Source organism: Numida meleagris, chromosome 1, assembly GCF_002078875.1.
Source record: "Numida meleagris isolate 19003 breed g44 Domestic line chromosome 1, NumMel1.0, whole genome shotgun sequence".
NCBI lineage: Eukaryota > Metazoa > Chordata > Aves > Galliformes > Numididae > Numida > Numida meleagris.
In genome coordinates this window covers 124,110,819-124,130,465 of record NC_034409.1, presented here as the reverse complement: position 1 = coordinate 124,130,465, position 19,647 = coordinate 124,110,819, and the positions used below count along the sequence as shown (strand labels likewise).

At 35.3% G+C, this 19,647-nt stretch overlaps 1 protein-coding gene across 9 annotated transcripts in view; it reads left to right on the top strand.

The window, feature by feature from the left end:
* STS (steroid sulfatase) overlaps positions 1 to 19,647 on the top strand; it is a 113,488-nt gene that overhangs the window by 36,695 nt on the left and 57,146 nt on the right. For 7 of the 9 annotated variants that reach the window (XM_021411070.1, XM_021411032.1, XM_021411009.1 and 4 more), the window contains 2 exons: positions 4,054 to 4,186; positions 9,585 to 9,630. In XM_021411070.1, coding sequence (XP_021266745.1) covers positions 4,054 to 4,186; positions 9,585 to 9,630 — 179 coding nt within the window. Of the gene's footprint in view, positions 1 to 4,053; positions 4,191 to 9,584; positions 9,631 to 19,647 lie in introns of all 9 variants that reach the window. The other 2 variants (XM_021411051.1, XM_021411079.1) reach the window with 1 other exon arrangement.

The window sequence follows — 19,647 nt, the reverse complement described above, 5'->3', positions numbered from 1 at the left end:
AATTTTCCCATGTGTCACTAGGTGTTATTAGGCAGTTGGCGTGATATACTGAAGTTAGAGCTCTGAAATCAACCAAATTTTAACAAAGCACAGTTTTTGTCTAACTCAGAAGACATGAAACACAAGAAAGACATGGAGCTGTTGGAGCAGTTCCAGAGGAGGGCAGTGAAGATTCTCAGAGGGCTGGAGTACTTCTCCTTTGAAGAAAGGCTGAGGGAGTTGAGCTTGTTCAGCCTTGAGATCAGAAAGCTGCAGGGAGACCTCGTGGTGACCTTCCAGTACTTTAAAGGAGCTTATAAACAAGATGGAAAGTGACTTTTTACGTGGTCTGATAGTGATAGGACAAAGAGAATGGTTTTAAGCAAAAAGAGACAAGATTTAGATTAGATGTTCAGAGGAAAGTTTTTACTCAGAGGGTGGCGAGGCACAGGCACAAGCTGCCCAAAGAAACTGAGTGCCCCATCCCAAGAGGTGTTCAAGGCCAGGTTAGATGGGGCACTGAGCAGCCTGGTCTGGGTGGCAACCCTGCCCATAGCGGGGGGAGTGAAACTAGATGAACTTCAAGATCCCTTCCTACCCAAAGCTGTTCATCCTGTGATTTTCAGGCAAATCTAGGTAGGTTAGATGGGGCACTGAGCAGCCTGGTCTGGGTGGCAACCCTGCCCATAGCGGGGGGAGTGAAACTAGATGAACTTCAAGATCCCTTCCTACCCAAAGCTTTTCATCTTGTGATTTTCAGGCAAATCTAGGTATATCTACTTTCGTAGTCAGCTGCTGTGAATACTTTCACCATTATAGGTTCTGTAGCTTAAAAATACATGTGCTTTCAGATGAAATTTGAGGATAATTTCACATTAACAGAAATTTTTTGTTCTGAAAAATAGTACCTCTTCATAATATTAAAGATTAATACAGAGTTTATTGTGGGCAAGTAAAACTGGGCCCTGTCATGTCATGTTCCCACTTAGTTTCCAGTATTAAATCATGCTGAAAATGTCTCTCTGTTTTGATAGCCACAGGCCTTCAGATACTGAATCTTGCCTATTGCTCTGCCACAGTGGTTTTGGATGAGCATCCGTGCTTGGGAAGACAAGCAGAAGTACCCAAGGAGCTTTTAGTTCAGCAAATACTTGAAACAAAGTAGCAAAAAAGAAGTTAAGGACCTGTTATGTGAAGGGTGACCTCAGAGTAAAGTTGTTTTTTTACAGCTCAAGCCTGAACTAAATCTTCAAGTAATGTGTAGACTGCTCACCCTAAATAAACAGAATTTAATACTATATATTGTGCTGAGGTGTTGCCAGCAAAGTGATGCATTTAGATGTTTTCAGTGTCTGTTAAGTGTACGTTAAGGAATGTCTTATGTTGGATCCATGTAATTTCTCTTGCTACTCAGTAAATTGAAAAGACTGTGTGATTCGTGTTAGGATAAAAATTGCTCTCTAGATTTGGGTAAGTGAACCTCAGATCTTTAGAAGCTGAAGTTCCCTGTATTTGAAGTGTGTAAAAGATAGTGGCAATACACCTTTGAAGGAGCTGTTTACTGAAGTGATTCAGGAGAAGGAAGCTGTTATTGTCAAATTTCTCTCCTACCTACTAGCTGGTATTGTCATTCCACTTTCAAGGTCATAGTAAAAGTAGTCTTCTATAATTCTCAAGGAGTTTTGGCAGGAGATAAATAGCTGCCTGTGGTCGTTTATAGGATATTAATAGGTGAGACACTTCTCCAGCTGACGGTGAGCTGTCAATCAGAACCTGTCAATTTGAGTTGCAAAGGAGAGAATGATTTACTGCCCCTCTATGTCAATCATTGATTGAATGCCTTTTATGAAAGTTTGATCTTTATATCAGTTCCATTAAAGAAAAGAATTGCTGTATCTTGGAAATAGCATACTTTAGCAATACAGATATACATTTACAAGTATGCACAATCTCTATGAAATTAGAACAAGACAGTTTGCATGGAAAGTAATCATGCCTACACTGTCAAAAGTATATTTTTTTGTGGTGTTTTACCCTAAAATTTATGTATTGGTCTCAATTCATTGAACTGTGATTAAAGAAAAAGCTGAAGATTAAGATGCAATAGAAGGATTCAGGTTGTAAAACAATACAAAAGAAAACAAAAACAGTTGCCTTGTAGAAATGTTCTTTAATGAAAGGTCAGTGTTTGATTAAGAGACATATTAAATTTAAAATTAAATTTAACATTATATTTATAAGTATACATCTTTTTGACTTAAAATGCTGACATTTTCAGTCTTATTAATTGACTCAGAAGGCTCCTGTATTATTTTTTGCTACAGTAATGAAAGTTTCCCACATATATGACCTATCAAATAACAATAAATGCAACCTCATGCTAAAAGTAAATTTTATGAGAAACATTATCTTTTTATTTTGGGGAATCTGTACTTTATAATATGTTTATCAATACTGAGATCATTAAGGACATATGAAAAATTATCTGAAGGGAATTCAGATATTCCTTTTCAATTTCCCACATGAAAAATCTTCTATTTATTCTGTGATTACTTGGCCATTTTTTTTTAAAGGAGAAATATTTATGGAGAAAACTTCCCAATCAGAAACACTGCTATCCAGTGAGTAATCTAGGTAAATGTTTCCCTTTTTGTGTTTATTCATTGCTGCCTGTGCCAATAAAATAAGAAAGTTTTAAACATGCAACTTCTCAAAAACAGATCCAATCAATGAGAGAGATGGACCAAAATGTACTATATTTGTTAATTTTCCTTGATAGTATAGTATTGATGTCATATGAATTTCTTTTATGAAAATACCTTGTTTTCAGGTTCTTGATGTTGATAGATTAGAATATATTTTTTTAAATGAAAAATTTGCATGTGCATATCTGAATTGTTCCTCCATCCCTTTAAAAGATGGGTGAATTAACTGCATGAGGAAATATATAGTTTTCCTTTGATTTTGACATGAATCATATATATCATCCACCACAAAAGTGGCAAGGGAAAATATAGTAAATAACCCCAAGAATGCTCTATAATTAGCTGAGTGTCTTAAGGTGAGATCCAGTCAAGTTCTCTGGCTAGTGCTCTTGTGATTCAAGTGAAATTTACAGTATGCGTAATGTATTACAAATGTTGTTAGAGCGTACAGCAGTAAATTCAGCTAGTACTGCACTCTTTAAAGTAAAGTTCTATAAATAATGCATAAGGAAATGTTCTTATTTGAGCTTTTCTTTCACAGCCTGCTGGAACTGATCATAAATATCATGTTGACATATCACATGAGCAGCAAAATTTACAGAGTCTGTTTATTGCTCTCTTTCGTCTCAGTTCAAGAAGTAGAATTAAAACAATGGAGACTATTACTGTGAGAGGAGAACAAGTTCTTTGTATTAGTATGTATTTTAAAATTATTTATGCTGTGTTGCAGCATATAAAAATGCAATGTATTTCTAGTGTTGCATGCTGATCACGTGCATAGAAACACCTCATTAAATGACAGGAAAAGATTTTGTCATAAACCTTAGTCTGGATAGAGGAGAAAGTGCTAGTATACTTGGTTTGACACAGTCAGTGATACTATGGTATGTTTGGCCCAGGTCCTTATAATAGTCTAGTTAGTTGATTACCTTCCATATGACCTTGTTGAGGAAAGTGGTTATATATACATATGTATGTTGTCCTAAATGAATGTTTCTGAACAGCAGTTGTGTTAGGGCTTTTAAACATGCACTTGTAAAACTAAGAGATTCTTGTAGCCAGAACCTGCTAGGTTCCTGTCTATAAATAAAATCTCTTTCTACAAATATAGCAAACAGTGATTGAGTAAATTTTGTTCTTTTTTAATGCATACAATTCAGTGTGCACTTTTGAACTGAAATTTTTACTATGTGTTTGTTGTGTGTTCAAAATTTACCCTGTAATCAGATACTTTATCCTATTTTGTATTCATTTTACCTTTTTTTTTTTTGAGCTATACTGACAATACAATTCTGCTTAGAAATTTTGTTGTAAAATAGACTAAATCTTTTTTTTTTTTAATTATTGTTTTGTTTTTCTTTTTCCCCAGGAACCATGATGCACCATTTCTTCTTGTCCTGTCTTATCTTCATGTCCATACTGCTCTATATGCTTCAAAAAATTTCAGAGGGAAAAGCAAACATGGATTATATGGAGATGCAGTGGAGGAAATGGACTGGAGTGTAGGTATGCTGATCTTAGTTTAGTATCAGTGAAGGTAATTCATGCGTGTCCATCAAGCACAGAATTCTGCAATCTAGATATCTGTAGTGTATCAGACATAATTACTCTTTATAGTTAGGGGGAAAAAACAGTCAGGAAAGAAACAATAACTACTTTGTGATCAAATTTGTTATGTCCCGCAATTACTTACTCTCTTCTTTGACTATAAAGGGAAACAAGTGTGGACTTTCTTCAGGAAAATGGTGTTTTCTAATTCATGAATTCAGCTTTGAAGCATATGCATGTAGACTGATCCAAAAGTAATGCCTCCTATTTATTTTCTTGGAAACTACAACAGATACGAAGTGCAAAATAACACTATTTATAGAGCAAATTCTCAGCTACAAACCACCATTAGATATGCATTTTTGCCAGTGACAAATCAGACTCTGCATGCCTTGCTTATAAAAATCTGCATGGCCATGCTGAACATGGCTTGTCTTTCACATAGCATCACCACTGAAATGCACCATTCACCGCCTCACTGTGCTCATATCCACTGTTTGGTGTCCATAAATGTTCGGTAAGTGTTGATGAATGTCAATGGGTGCCATTTTTTCTGCATGGAGGAATTAAATTCCACCCTTTACTTCATATGCGCTTCCATGTCAGACGTCATTTTGTCAGACTGTCCCTCTGCTGCCACCTGTCACACAGCAACAAGATGTAATGGAATATTGGTGGGAAGATTTAACCTATACTGCCATACCACCATCTGCCTCTGACATGGGCCAACATAATAAATTAGGAGGCACTGATTTTGGAGCAGCCCTTGTATTTTTAAACTATGCAAGCACATATGGATAAACCTTGTGTATATTCTTTTGCATCAAGAATTGTAGTTGCAGAAGTTAGGGGACAAAAGACAACATAGTATGTTTAGTGATTTGTAATTTATTTAGTGCAATACTTGCAAAAATGAACAATTTGGGAAAAACCTTATGAGAAACTGTATACACTTAGAAGGAATGGCTTTCAGTGTGAGGGGTAAATTGATTAAGTAGAAAAAAAACCCCTCTTTTATATATCTGACTTTGTAAAGAGAAAGTGGATTTAATTCAATTTGTATTACATCTTGAATCTTTATCACTTCCATTAGTGCCTACATGTATTTAGTAAATCAAGTGCTTGCACTGGATAAAGGTATTCATGAGTCCTGTCATTTCTGTTTGTACCTTTGCTGTGGTAAGCTACTGATCCTTAGCTTGTTTCACTGTCTGCATTTGATTTTTCTATTTCTTTTTCTATTCTGAAGTAGCAAGGTTGTTCTAGCCTAATTGATCATTTGCTGTCTTTGGGTTTTGCTGCCTCCTTCAGGAGAGTGGCTCTGGAGTTTAAACACAGTGGAAACCTAGGCAGCTGCCACGTGCTGTTTCAGACTATCTAATGATGCAGAGGTGATAACAGATTGAAAGCGACTACTCTGTTCCAGAATAAGCACAGGCTTTTAGGAGATATGTCACACAAACTCTTTCAAACTGCAGGACACCAAAATATGATTTTAACTGTTTGAGGTAAATCAGGGATAAAAATCTAGCGGTGATAGCATAGAATTTTGGACAAACTTCAGAGAAGAGAAACATCAGTGTCCTTTAGTATTGTCCTCTATTATAGGAGCATCAGAGCTATCAGGGCTAGCTTAATTAGGAAACAGATCCTTGGCTAATTTAAACTAGTGTACAAACATCAAATTTTGTCTCAGCTGAGGATCTGGCTATTTGGTGTGGTTTATGTCTTGTAAGACTCCTCTGCTGACAGATTGCATATTGGCTCCAGGAGGCAGCAAATGTGTTTTGTTTCTCTGTTATTTTTTCCTCTATTATTAATGTGATGAAGGAAAGTTATGTCTGACATTTCCAAAGTAGACCAAAGGAATAATATAGCCTTTTTTTTTCTTTTTTTTTTTTTTTAATTGAAGAGAGTACTTATTTCCATTAACTTCTACTGAAAATTCCAGTCTTAATGGATCAACTACATTAGACAAAGTATATTTATTCACTAAACTATTGATGCTGGTAACCAGTGTTTTCCTGGATTGCTTCTTAAGACGTTAACAGAAAAATCAAACGAAATTGTCTGGAAAAGCTGAAAAAGTGAAAGCTGTAAGCTTTCTACAAAGGGTTGTATTATTATTTGTTAAACAGAAATTAGTATTTATGCACAGAGGAATGTAATTTGCAAAAAAATGAGAATAAAATACACCACATACAGCAATATGCTACACCATCCTTTAATTAAGACAATACAAGCATAATAAATAAATAATGAATGTATGGAAAACGTGATTATAGTATATCATCAAAATGTTTGACACTTTCTAGGAAACCAAGCACCAACTGCAACTCATTTCTAGAAGAAATTTTCAGTGTACATTTCACTGAGTAGGAAATATCGATCCTTTGTGCATGACTAAAAAGAAAAAAGAAAAAAAGAAGAAAAACCTAGAAAAGAAAACAGAGCCAGTGTTGTGGTTGTCAAGTAACAGTAAAGGAAAAATTATATCAAACTGGGCCATGAAATGCAAATTAAATATTGTCCCTGATTTGAGAGACCAATTAGTATCAGAAATAAAGTTTTAACTGTAATTTGCAAGAGGAAAAGCAACATCTTTTCTAAAAGTAAGACAGAGAAGTCCACTCTGACTAAGAATCCTACATGAAAGAAAAATCACCCTTTTTATTTGTTTATTTATTTTAATCCAATTACCTAATTGAGCAATAATTCAACTAGAAGATAATCTCCATGCTAGGAGGTGAAAAACAAAGATATAAAGCATAAATAAAATATTCTATTGAATGTTTCTTGTTTGTGACTTGTTAAACTAACACTGAAGAGTATGTTTACAGTCCATGTCAAAAATAGTAAATACAAAGTATTTGAATAAGCTTTAGGTCCATGTATTTCTACTGTTTTTGCATACTGATATACATTTAACAGAATTCAGTGTTTAAAGCATTCACAGTTATAATGTCACTATATGTGACATGCCTTAGAGAGTTATTCTCTAGATAATAACATTAAATTTGTTTCAGTGTAGGCTAAGCACCTTATTCATGCTACTAATTATAATTCAACTGAGAGTAGATAAAATAATCTTGCGGTCTAAAATGGAAGAATGAATGAACAGAATGTTATGCTTCTTTTCCTTCCTCTCTTCTTTCATTCATTCATTTCTGATTCAGTATAGGAGAATAAATGGGTATTTTCAGAAATATTTTTTGCTAAAAATTGCAGAACCCTAATTTCATCCAAGAAACTAGCGCTGATATGAATTCTGAAACCCTCTGTAGACTTGTATGCAAGCTGCATGAAGGTAGACTAATTCAACACCACTTTTGTAAATGGCTGTTTGTTGTTCTGTTTACAGTAGTAAGCATACTAACCAATTTTTAATCCTTTGTGGAACAATCAGTTCTGAATGTCTCAAGTGTAAAAATGTCTGGGAACCTGTAAGGTAACTATGCTGGATGTCTTTATTATAACAATGCCCTGCAAGCTGAAAAATCTTAAATGCTTCTCTGCCATGTTCTTTTATTGTGTATTAGGATCAAGTTATGCCAGGATGCCAAAATTTTGCCATTTGATGTTACTTAGTTAGAATAAAAGGGGTGGGATCTTAATGTGTCTTACTTCAAACTTGTGCTTGAAATATCCTAAAAGGTTCAATAAAATTCTATATTGTGAGAGTAGCTCTATATCTCCCCAGTACAAAAGAGATAATAGAGCTACTGAAAAAAGTGCGGCAGAGGTCTGCAAAGATGATTTACAGGACTGGAGCATCTCTCCTGTGAGGAAAAGCTGAGAGTACTGGGACTGTTCAACTTAGGGAATAGAGGGCTCAGGGGGGTTTTATCAATATCTATAAATACTTGAGGGGATGGGCAAGGAAGAAGGAACCAGGCCACTTCTCAGTGGTGCCTAGTGACAGGAAAAATGAGCACTAACTGTAGCACAGGAGGTTTCATCAGAAAATCAGAAAGCACTTATTTACTGAGAGGATCATGGAGCACTGGCACAGGTTGACCAGAGAGGTTGTAAAGTCTCCTCCTTGGAGATATTCGAATGCTGTCTGCACATGGGCCTGGGCAACCAGTCTGAGTGAGGTGCTAGACCAGAGGTCCCTTCCAACCTTAACCATTCTGTGATTCTCTTGAGATGTTCAAGAAAAGAAGAAAAAATTATTCTCTAAAATCAATTTATATTTTGAAAACAAATCAGGCATAACTTCTAAAAGTTAGTCTGGAGGAACTTTTCACTGAAGAAAACAGAAGCAAAATGCATTATGTTACTACAGTAATGACAGATATTGAGGATTCTGATGATATCTTAAATAGGTTTTCCTTACTAAATTATACAATGTTTTCTTGCTATATATAATGTTGGACAAGGAAAAATTAGGATGTGAAATCTAGAACAGAACTTGTACGTCCTAGCTCTTTGAAATCTCACTATATGTCAATAGCTAGAGTTATTCTAAGTCAAATTTACACTAGTATAATTCATAGAAATATCAGCCTTCACAAACTTTCATTACTGTAGAGTTTACGTAAGACGAACCCTAGTGTGCTAATAATCTCTGATTGAATGAGTTTAAATAAAGACGTCAGGAAACTGTAAAAAAAAGTGAGATTTCACTTTCTTATTTATTTATAGGAGAGAAATAAGAGATTGAAGGTAATCTCACATTTGGATTATAATACATTTTAGAGCTGAACAAAGTAAATATTTTGGTTCAAACACTCTTTGTGCCTAAATGAAAAAAAAGGGACTTAAAAAATAAAAAAATAAAACTGCAGATGAGGAGACACTGATCTAAGTACTCAGTAAATTAAATTTCTAAGTGGAGACTATTCTAATTTAGTATAAGAAGTTTCTATTGACTCCTGTGTTTTTTCTCAGACCCCCACAGTTTTAGTAATAGATTGGTAATAACAGAACATTTCCAGAAGTAATCTGAAAGCTACTTTTGGAAAACCATAAAATATTTATGGAAAAGGAATCTGAAATATGCCCACAATCAATTTAGTAAAATTCTTGCTCTGGTGTAGGTATCATAGTCTAAAGCACTCACAAAACATAGGGTCTAAATTTTACAGCCAAGGAATTTTTAATTATTATATGCTTTCATAGTAGCATGTAATGTGTCTTCCATTTCTTAGTAAAAGTATTTTCCTTCTCATTTTAAAAGTTATTTTACACTTACAAGCCTATCAGCTCTTAAACTTGACCTATTTTTTAATTGCAAAGTAATCAAAAACCATTTTTAGTAGTTATTTCAAATTCTTTTGCACTGATGTTGTATTCCTAGATTCTTTTAATATGCTTTTTTAATATACTTTTTTTCCTTTAATATGCTAGGAAAGAGTAGTATCTTTTATTCTTCTGGGAAACAGACATAGCATTGGTAAGTTTCAGCTGAAACCTATGTCTTTTTGTTAATATGTAATTGTTAATGTCTGTTATTGTGAATTACCACAGCTTTATTTTAATAGACAGTAAAATAAAGTGTTTGTATGCTTTCAAACCCTATTTAGAATCCTACTTTCTTAGTATCAATCTAGAAATAGATCATAAATCTTTTGCTAAATCTGAATTGTGCTAAAAATCAAAGTAAACAATAATATGAAAGAAAAAAAAATTCTTATCACTTTTTGTAAAACAATTAATTAGCTATTCTTATTTTTTCCAGAAAAAAAAACTTGTACTTTAGATCTTTGCAAGATGAGCCTAATTTGTCATTACTTTTCACCTGATGTAGTCATTTGTAACAGTGCAAAGTCAATTTAATAGATAATCAAAGCAGAATGATACCACCGTATTGTAGATGGTAGATAATCAGACTTAAATTGTTTTATCCAGCTATGATGAATGTGACATAATCTTTGCTGAGCCTGAAAACTTAAAAGATGAAACTAAAAATCTGGAGTGTGATGGCTGATGCAGATGGCAAGTTTCTTGACCTTGCTTTTCTGAATTGATACTGTTATATGTGAGAAGGTTTATTTTTAAGTTGTTTTGGTTATCATTAAAGATGTTCAGCCAGTAACTCTAGGAATAAGGTATGAAGCCAGTTCAATACTTTATGAATAGTATTTTCCCATTCTATTCTGCCATCCTTCACTTAGACTCTAACATTAAGAGACTGTTTTTTTTCAGCTAAAATAGTAGTTAAGCTCTTGAAGCGCATTAAGTCTTCAGATCAGATCTTGGAAAATTGTCAATTAGAATGCAGATTAAAGAAATTTGTAGTTCTGCCTTTTATGATGTGGATGCTTTCCAGTTGTGATCTGGGCTAAAACCCAAGCACATTTTATATGTCACTAAACAGTAATGACTCTCAGTCACTACTGAACCGGACTGAATTTAAAAGGTAGGTGATAAAAGGTTCCCGTTTACTCTCTGATAAGCCTCCTGAGCTATCTAATCCTCCTTAAGTACAGTTTCCTTTTTCTATAGTACATCTTTGTACACAGCAAATCTCCTTATCACATTATTTACAAGATTATAAAGCATATTTTAAGCAATCATTCCTGTATCATTTTTTAATCAGCCAGGTTTAAATAATGTCTTAATAATGCATACTCCATGATAGAAAACTTCAGTGTAATGTAGCTGGTTGTAGTAACAGTGCTGTATTGTTCAAAAATTTGCTGCTACCTGCTGAATAGATTTCATTTACCTCTGCTATCACACAAGTTAAATTATCAGCACAAAATGTTAGTGTATTACATTATAAAAAAGTAATATCATTTTCAAAATTTTAAAGTTTTTATATTAGTAATAAACTTCTGAATTTGATCCTAATTAAAAAAAAAAACAGTGAAATGACATCTAATATTGTGATCAAAATGCTCTAATCAGTGAAGAAAAAGAAACACTTGACGCTTGAGATAGGCAAATTTGTATTGGTAGGAGAAAGCTCACAGCTTTTTTCAGATGACCTTGGGATAACAGAATCCCAAAGATGCTCCAGACTATGAGGATATGAAATTCAGCAATAAAATGGGCTACCAACATTTTGTTTGATCTAATACGTAAATGATGTTTTTTTGCTCCATGCTTGAGGTGGGTGGGGAGTCCTCATCAGTGGAATTAAGAACACAGTAAAGGTTTAAGCCAAAACTAACCTGTTGGAATATAGCGACTTCTCTGTATGCTTGGATGAAGGTTACACATAAAAAGATAGTGCTGAAAAAGAGTAAGAAACAAGTTCACTGAATGGGGCTCATGTTACCCAAATTGAGACTAACATTATGCTAACTGTAGAGAATCTCAAAAATACAGACTGAGAACACAGTTTAATGGAAACTAGTAAAGATTTTGTTGATAATTTGACTCTGATCTTTAAGGTCTTTTCCAACCTGAGCGATTCTATGATTCTATAATTCTATGTATAACATTTTTAGCATGGGTACTGTGAAGCTGCTAAGTGGAATTACATTTGCTCCATCTCAAAGAGATACCACAAGAATATAACAGTCATATAGAGCATGGGATCAGGATGGAAGAGAAGGAGATGATTTACAGCTCCGTTTTCTGTCTTTGGAAAATGTGTCCCTATTTTGAACCTGAAACCTTCAGCACTGACTTATGAACATGACTTTGCCATCCTTTTTCTTCAGTGCTTGGAACACAGAAAGCAATATCTGTCAAGTTATTTATAGAGCATGCAATCATGGTTTTCATAAAGAATGCAGTTGAGCTAGTAGGTGAAGTATGTTGCTGTTATAGCTTGCATATCAATGAAAGAAGCCTGAATGTAAAGCAAAGAGGTAGAGAAACAAAAAGTGAGAATTTTTAATCTGGTTGTTTAAACCTCAACCACACCCCTTCCTTGTAACTTCAGATAGTTTTTAAATGGATTATTATTCAGTACATCAGTATAACTGATAGAGTCCCTGAGTAATTGTACATTCATACAAGTACACAAAAGGCACAAAATAATTTTGTAAGTCTACAATATCCAGTACTCCAAAATGGGAAAAATAAATCCTTCTATGCTTGAGTCTTATGATACAATCTTTAACTGTACAGTTATGTGTCATTTCTTTTCCCATTGGAACTCTGTTTCCTCATAACGGAGCCCCTTCTTAATGTGCAGCTATTCAACAGCAGGTGTATTTCTTGTTAAATATGAATTTTCATGTTTTATTTAACAAACAGTATTGAAGTTCTGTTTTGATAACAGTTTTCTTTGGCATCTCATCTTTTCTATGGCATTATATCACTAGAGTATATAACAGTTTCACAAACAAGCTTTTTCACAAAGGTTTTGTAATACAAGGAGATCCCATTAATCTGTTCTGTGGATGAAAAACTGAAGCAGATAGATGATGTTAAGATTTACTAACTTGCATAGAGCTTTGTGGCCAGTCACCACTAATCCAGCTCTGGATCTGTAGTAAAGCATTAGGACTTCCATTCAGGAGGCATAGAAGTGGCAGAGAGGAGAACGCAAGACATTTATCCCTTCCAGGCTTTCTCCATGTTGGAGCTGGGAAATGATTAGAATGTACTTCTGGACTCAGGAACCCTGTATTTCTTCTGGTCTTGAGGATTAAGTAGTATTTTTTAAAGATAAGTAAATATCTTCATCAAAATATGAATACAATTCTATGGGCAGGTTCTAAGATAATTCAGGAAATCTCTTCTAGCCTTTTATACTTTATTCATAGCTGGCTACATCTCATTTAACTGTAGAAAATAAAAAAAGTGGACCATCTGCATTTCAGTTTCAGTGGAGATGCGGAGAAGACTACAAGTTCTTTTTAAATCATCATGGCTGGTTTTTGGAGAGAGACATCAGGTTTTTTCTTACTTCTTTTGAAATGTATCTTAGTAATTTTGAGACCATACTGCTAAAAAAAAAAGAAAAAGCAACTAATTGTTTGTGTGAAAACAGTAATCATTCAGGTGGCTCAGTGAGGCTGTGTATGCCCCATCCCAAAAGGTATTCAAGGCCGGGTTGGATGGGGCTATGAGCAACTTTGTCTGTTGGGAGGTGTCCCTGCCTTTACAGAGGTGTTGGAACTAGGTGATCCTTAAGAACCCTTCTAATCCAAGCCATTCCATGATTCTATAATTCTGTGAGTATTGCTAATTGGCAGGATGTTTTTTATTAGTAAATTGCCATGACACTGAAATTTCTTTTCAAACTGGTGAGTTGTAAGGCTCAAATATCCAGTGGTAATAAGATCTTGTTGATGGAGCTGGTAAAACTGCCTTTTTGTTGACTGTGGTTGTTTTGCTTCTTTTTTGATAATACTTTTGATTGCTAAAACAATGCTACGTAAGCAAGCTAATACAAGTAAAGATCATTATTCTTCTAGTAAGTATTGTGCATTTTGCAATACAAAAGGTTTGTAGGGATTTTCTAGTAGGTTGTTTTTTGTTGCCTTTTTAAAAAAAAAAAAATTACACCAGCAATTCTGTAATGGAGTTTTTAAAGTTAGGGAAAGTACAAGTGTAATGACGCTGGATGTCATCTGCATGGATTTGTGCCAGGCCTTTGACATAGTCCCGCACCACATCCTTATCTCTAAATTTGAAAGATATGAATTTGAAGGCTACACAGTTTGGTGGATGAATAATTGGTTGGATGGTCATAGCCAGGGGGTTGTTGTCAGCAGTTCTATATGCAGATGGAGGTCGGTCAAGAGTGGTGGTGTCCCCCAGGTGTCTGTCTTGGGAGCAGTGCTCTTCAACATCTTTGTCAATGACATAGACAAGTGGGATTGAGTCCACTCTCAGCAAGTTTACTGATGACACTAAGCTGAGTGGTGCAATTGAAACAATAGAAGGAAGGGATGCCATACAGAGGGATATGAACAGGCTCAAAAAGTGAGCACAAGAGAGCCTAATGAGGTATAACAAGCCCAAGTACAAGATGTTGTACTTTGGTTCAGGCAGTCCCAGGTGTGAATACAGATGGGGAGAAGAACTCATTGAGAGCAGCCCTGCGGAAGAGGACTTGGAGATACTGATGGATGAAAAGTTGGATATGAGCCAGCAGTGTGTTCTTGTAGCTTGGAAGGCCAACAGTATCCTGCTGCACTGAAAGAGAGGTGGCCAGCAGGGGGAGGGAGGGGATTGTCCCCCTCTACTCTGCGCTTGTGTGGCCCCACCTGGAGTACAGTGTCCAAGCCTGGGGCCTCCAGTACGGGAAGTATGGGTAGCTGCTGGAACACCTCCAAAGTAGGACCACAGAGATAGTCAAGGGGCTGTAGCACCTCTCCTATGAAGATAGGTTGAGGGAGTTGGACTTGTTTACCTTGGAGAAGAAAAAACTCCCGGGACGTCTCACTGCAGACTTCCAGTACTTGAAGGGAGCTTACAAGCAGGAGAGGGACTGACTTTTTAAGTGGTCTGACAGTGACAGACATGGGGGAATGGCTTTAAACTAAAAGGAGATTTAGCTTAGGTGTTAGGAAGAAATTTTTTACTCAGAAGATGGCGAGGCACTGGAACATATTGCCCAGAGAGGCTGTGGATACCCCATCCCCAGAGGTGCTCAAAGCCACGTTGGATGGGGCCCTGGGCAGCCTGATCTAGTAGCCGGCAACCCTCCCCATGACAGAAGGATTGGAACTGGATGATCTTTAAGATCCCCTCCAACTGAAGCCAGTCTATGATTGTATGGATAAGTTAAGGGCAGGATGGCAGACTGACAACTTTGATCTTACCCAGCTTTTTCCCCCACTATTTGATTGTAAAATAAGTCATTTATGTTTTGTTTCATGATGCTGCTTAGGGAAAAAAACAATATTGAATCTTTACTACATCGTCTTAGTTTTTTTGTTTTTTTTTTTAAATGCTATTGTTTTGGTTTATTGTTTTTTTTTTCTCACATTTCATTCAGTATACTCAAGATATTTTTGACTATTTTGAAAGCTTTCTTTTTGCTTTCTTTTTATTTTTTGGCTTTCTTCTTGTGTGTTGTATAGATGTTACCCTTTTTAAATTATTTCCTCTCCCTATCCAGCGCTGAAAATCTATTTATAACGTATCGTCATGAAAGGCATGGTGTAGTAACACTGAGAGCACCCAACTGATTTTATGTTAGTAAATTATGCGTTAGTAAGCACAATATACGGAGGAACATCTGAAGTGCTTTGAAGTGAATTGTTTTCTTGTGATGATAGAAGAGAAACTCCAGGATAATCAAATCTCTGTCTTAGAGTAGCGTGAAGTTGTATTCGACAGCTTCAGTGGATCTTGCGGCTTGCTGCTATCTAAAGTTGAGGCAGAAGGGAGAAAGCTCTTTTTACCTCCTTTTCCCTAACAAGCTTCCTAGGATAGCGTGGTAGGTCTGAACAAAATAGAAAGAGGAAAAACATCTTCCTCTTGCATCACGTGTCCTTTTAGCAACCTACTAGGTGGATATTGTGCTACATCATATTAGTTTATTTGAAATTATTTGGAGTTAACTTGGCCCATAGGTGCTTCAGTTTGCATAGTTTTAAAGTTAATCTATCATTTCTGTACTATGAGGATAAAAAAGTTAGGCTCTTAGATTTTAGCTAGTGGTATTTGTGTGTTAGATATTGATTTTAATTCCATTTCTGAATCAGACTGGAATTTCAAAACAAAGCAGGAAAACAAGGAATAATACAAATGCAAATGTGCTTTGATCGTAAAGAACAGAGTGCCCTGAGCCAGAAAAGCAACATTATTTTTTTATTTCTGCAAACCCAAATCTATCTTAATTCCATGTACTTGAAATAAAAGAATAGCTTAGGGTGTCTCAATATTTCTTGCAAAGTTGTGGAAGATACTGTTCTTGGCAGTGTGAAAAGTATGGATGCATTTAGGCTGTGTGAAAGATATCAAAATGCTCCTTTCTAATCCAGTGTAGGGTTGATTAAGGCAGGATCAAAGAGCAGACACAGTAAATAAATAATGAATATGGTTTTTTCTTTATTTACAATATGAACTAATGTATTTTGTCTTGTAAAATCATTACATCATACCAGAACTTTTGCAATCAATTTAATAGTGTGGAACATTAAAAAGTGTAAGGAGCCTTTGTCATTACATGTTTTTCAGGTGCTCATTTTGAAAGTTCCTGGGACTCCATGGCTCTGAAGCTTATAAATCTGAAGTTAGAGTTTCTTTTCTCAGTGAAGAAAATTTATGTTTCCATTTCTTGTTAGCAAGTTTTGTCAATGGGAACCCTTTAATGAGTTAACTCAAAAACTTTCTATCAGGGTTAAATTGTAAATACTACTAGAAGAGAAACAAGGGATAACAAAATAGTGTACCAGAGGGCATCAGAGGCTTTGATACATGATGTTTGAAAGTAGCATTTTTTTAAATAAAATTATTTGCATACATAATTGAGCTAGATTGGGGCAGTCAGGAAATAGATTTTAACAAAATATCTATGGTAGGTCTTTTAGCGTCTCAGGAAATCGGACTTTATTCCCTTTTGGTAGATTCTTTTCTTTCCCTAACTGCCAAAAGTGATCATGGCCCACAGTAATGGCCACACAGTAATATACATATAGGAATATTGTTATGGAATTCTGGTCCCAAAATAGAGTTTTAAGACCAGGTTCCTCTCTCCCATGTTGATATGAAATGTCCCATTGATATAAGTAGTCAGGATAACTTTAACATATTTCTATATCTGCAATAGTGGTTTTATCTTCCATTAAAGAAATTTCTGCCTTCCTGATGTAAGAGAGGTACACTTTCATCTAAGGGTAGAATTTGGCATTTTTTTCAGCTCCTCATATAGTATGAGTAGATAATTTATTCTTTTCTTTCCTTTGCAGTTCCTTTTTGCTAGTTCTCCCAATGGATTGTGACAGGAAATCACACTGTATTTTTTCCCTCCCCTTTGCTGCATTTCATTACTTGGCATCTCCTACAATGATCAGTCTCTGTTGATAATAGCTTATCAGAACATTGTTGTTTAGGTAGTTTTGGAAAGACTGGACTTTAAAAGAGAGGAAAAAAACTGTAATTCAATTGAGATTGAAAGGGAGATATCAATTTAACAGACTTTAATACTACGTCTTCTTTATGAAGATGTCTTTTTAGATGAGCTAACAGAATTTTTTTTATTGCCTTTATTCTACCTTTTTTATTACCTTTCCTTTTATATGTAAATATTACCAAGTTCCATACAACTCATGCATTAGTTATTCTTCCCTGAGATTTGAAGAAGACATCTTGTTAATTGAAAAAGAATGAGGTTACATTAAGATCAAGATCTTTATGTAGCATAAATATGTGTTTCTAGATGGTTGATATCCTGGTCCTTCGTACTGTTTTGCTATGTTTTGCTTTGTTTTATTTTGTTTGTTTTGTTGGTTGTTTTGTTGCTGTTGTCGTTGTTTTTTAATTTTGTCTTGTTTAAAGAGGGTTTTTCAGGGACTTCTGTGGAAAAAAAAAACAAAGAAAGGAAGAGATCTGTCCTGATATATACCAATTGCTTTTAACCATGTTGGGGTAGGTCTTCTGTTTGTGTAAAATAACGTAACTGCCCTGGGGTCAGTGGAACTGGAGTGAATTGAAGTCAACAGCCATAATATGGAAAGGTTTTCGTTGTTGAAAACAATGTCATCACAATCATTCAAACAAATTATATTTTTTAGAGATTTGGTTATGATAAATAAATAAATAAATAGAAATGAAGTTTGGAATAGAAGAACAGTAAATTTTCATGTCATAGTTTAACCACACTGTCAGAAATGTAGTAGAGTGCACCTTCCTAATATGTATAAGAAAATGCAAAGTATGTTACTAGCAATGGCTGGCAAGGAAAAAGAGGAAAGCAGAGGTGGCTGCCAGCAACTCGCAGGCAGGGAGCTGTAGCTTACAAATGTCAAATGTCCATTAATAGAAAATTAGAGAGAAAACCAAAGCCAAAGGTAAGGATGATGTCTGTGCTGCTGTAAGTGGGATGAAATGCCCCATCTGTCTCTTGAAGTCCTGACTAGGGCCAAAATGTTAGGAGTTAAAATAATATAAGTTCCTATGTACCCACCACACCACATCCCACAGGACAAACTTTGAACATCCTCAGCATGTTGTTAAGGGCAAAGTGCTGCTAGAATGGCTTTTTAAAACCAGTGTAATTTTAATAAGGCACAAAATTGGCAGGTGTCCCTATAGTCCTGAAACACTTCTGTGGGATTTTATTCTGAATGTTTTTGCCAATTTAGAGCTGAGATAGTCAAGCCCCATATCCTAGATTTCTCAGCAAATTTAAACTTTTGCGCAGTTCTATTGCAGTTCATCAGCTGGCTGTTGCAATTACCCCCAGCTACTTCTCATAAAAAGTGAATGACTGATTTAAACAGGTAAAGACAACTTTGAGGTCTGTCTCAATAGAAAATGTTGGAGAATAATATCACAGCTCTGCCACAGAGCATAAGCTGATTTTCTGATGTGACATTTAATTACTTCCTTTGTTCTTTATTAACCTTATGAATACACAGTATGAGAATAGAAGATAATTGTTTGAACCAGGAGACAATGGTGTAATAAATATACTATCCAGAAATGTGTATACAAATGCTCTATCCTACTGTTGTGATATTTAATTGTTGAATCTTGATAATCAGTTACTGAATACAGCTAGCCTTGCTTCTCCAAAGCCTTTTAGAGCAGAAATCTACTTGCTTTTGAGTACTTCTCTTTGCCTCCAATACTGAAACACCAGTCTGTTATGGAAGAATTCATATGAAATGTTGAGATTTTAAACCTCTTCTGTTCAAGAATGCCTGTCTATGTACAGCTTCCATAGATTTTATGGAAAGTTCAGGAAGAATTAGGCCTCTAAAAATATATACATTGGTAGAGATGGACTAGACCTCTCTAATCCTCTGTAACTGCCTCTCCACTTACAGAATAGTGCCCTTCCCATAATTAAGAAATATTGTCTTTGGGACCTCATAGTCATTGCTTGCTATATGTGCTTTAAAGGATTTGCCTTGGCTGTAACACTCCCTTCCCAAGATTTGCAGTTAGGTTACTTTGTTTCTTGTATCTATGTTAATATTTCAACTGATCTGTAGTGTTACTTACATGAATAATCTTACTCATTTCAAATTTAACTTTCAGATATATCCTTAAAAAATAATCTCAGTGGGATTCTGGTATGCAAAGCAGAACCTTTCCCGAAATGCTTTGCATTCTTCACACAATTCACACTTGAAAGTCTCCCAAGTTGCTTTTCTGTAACTTCCCATTACAAACCAAATGACACCTAGCGTTTATATTGTATCTGAACATTAGTAAGCTCAAGTTAGTAGCTATGTTAGTAATTCTGCATCACATTTTGCTTTATTCGTGAGTAAAAATTAGGTAGAGGAAAGGCAAAGGAACAGATTGATGATCTCAAGGCCCTCATTCCATCATGTTTTGTGGGCATCAAATGCATCTTTACCTAAGCTGAGACCACAAGTTGCTC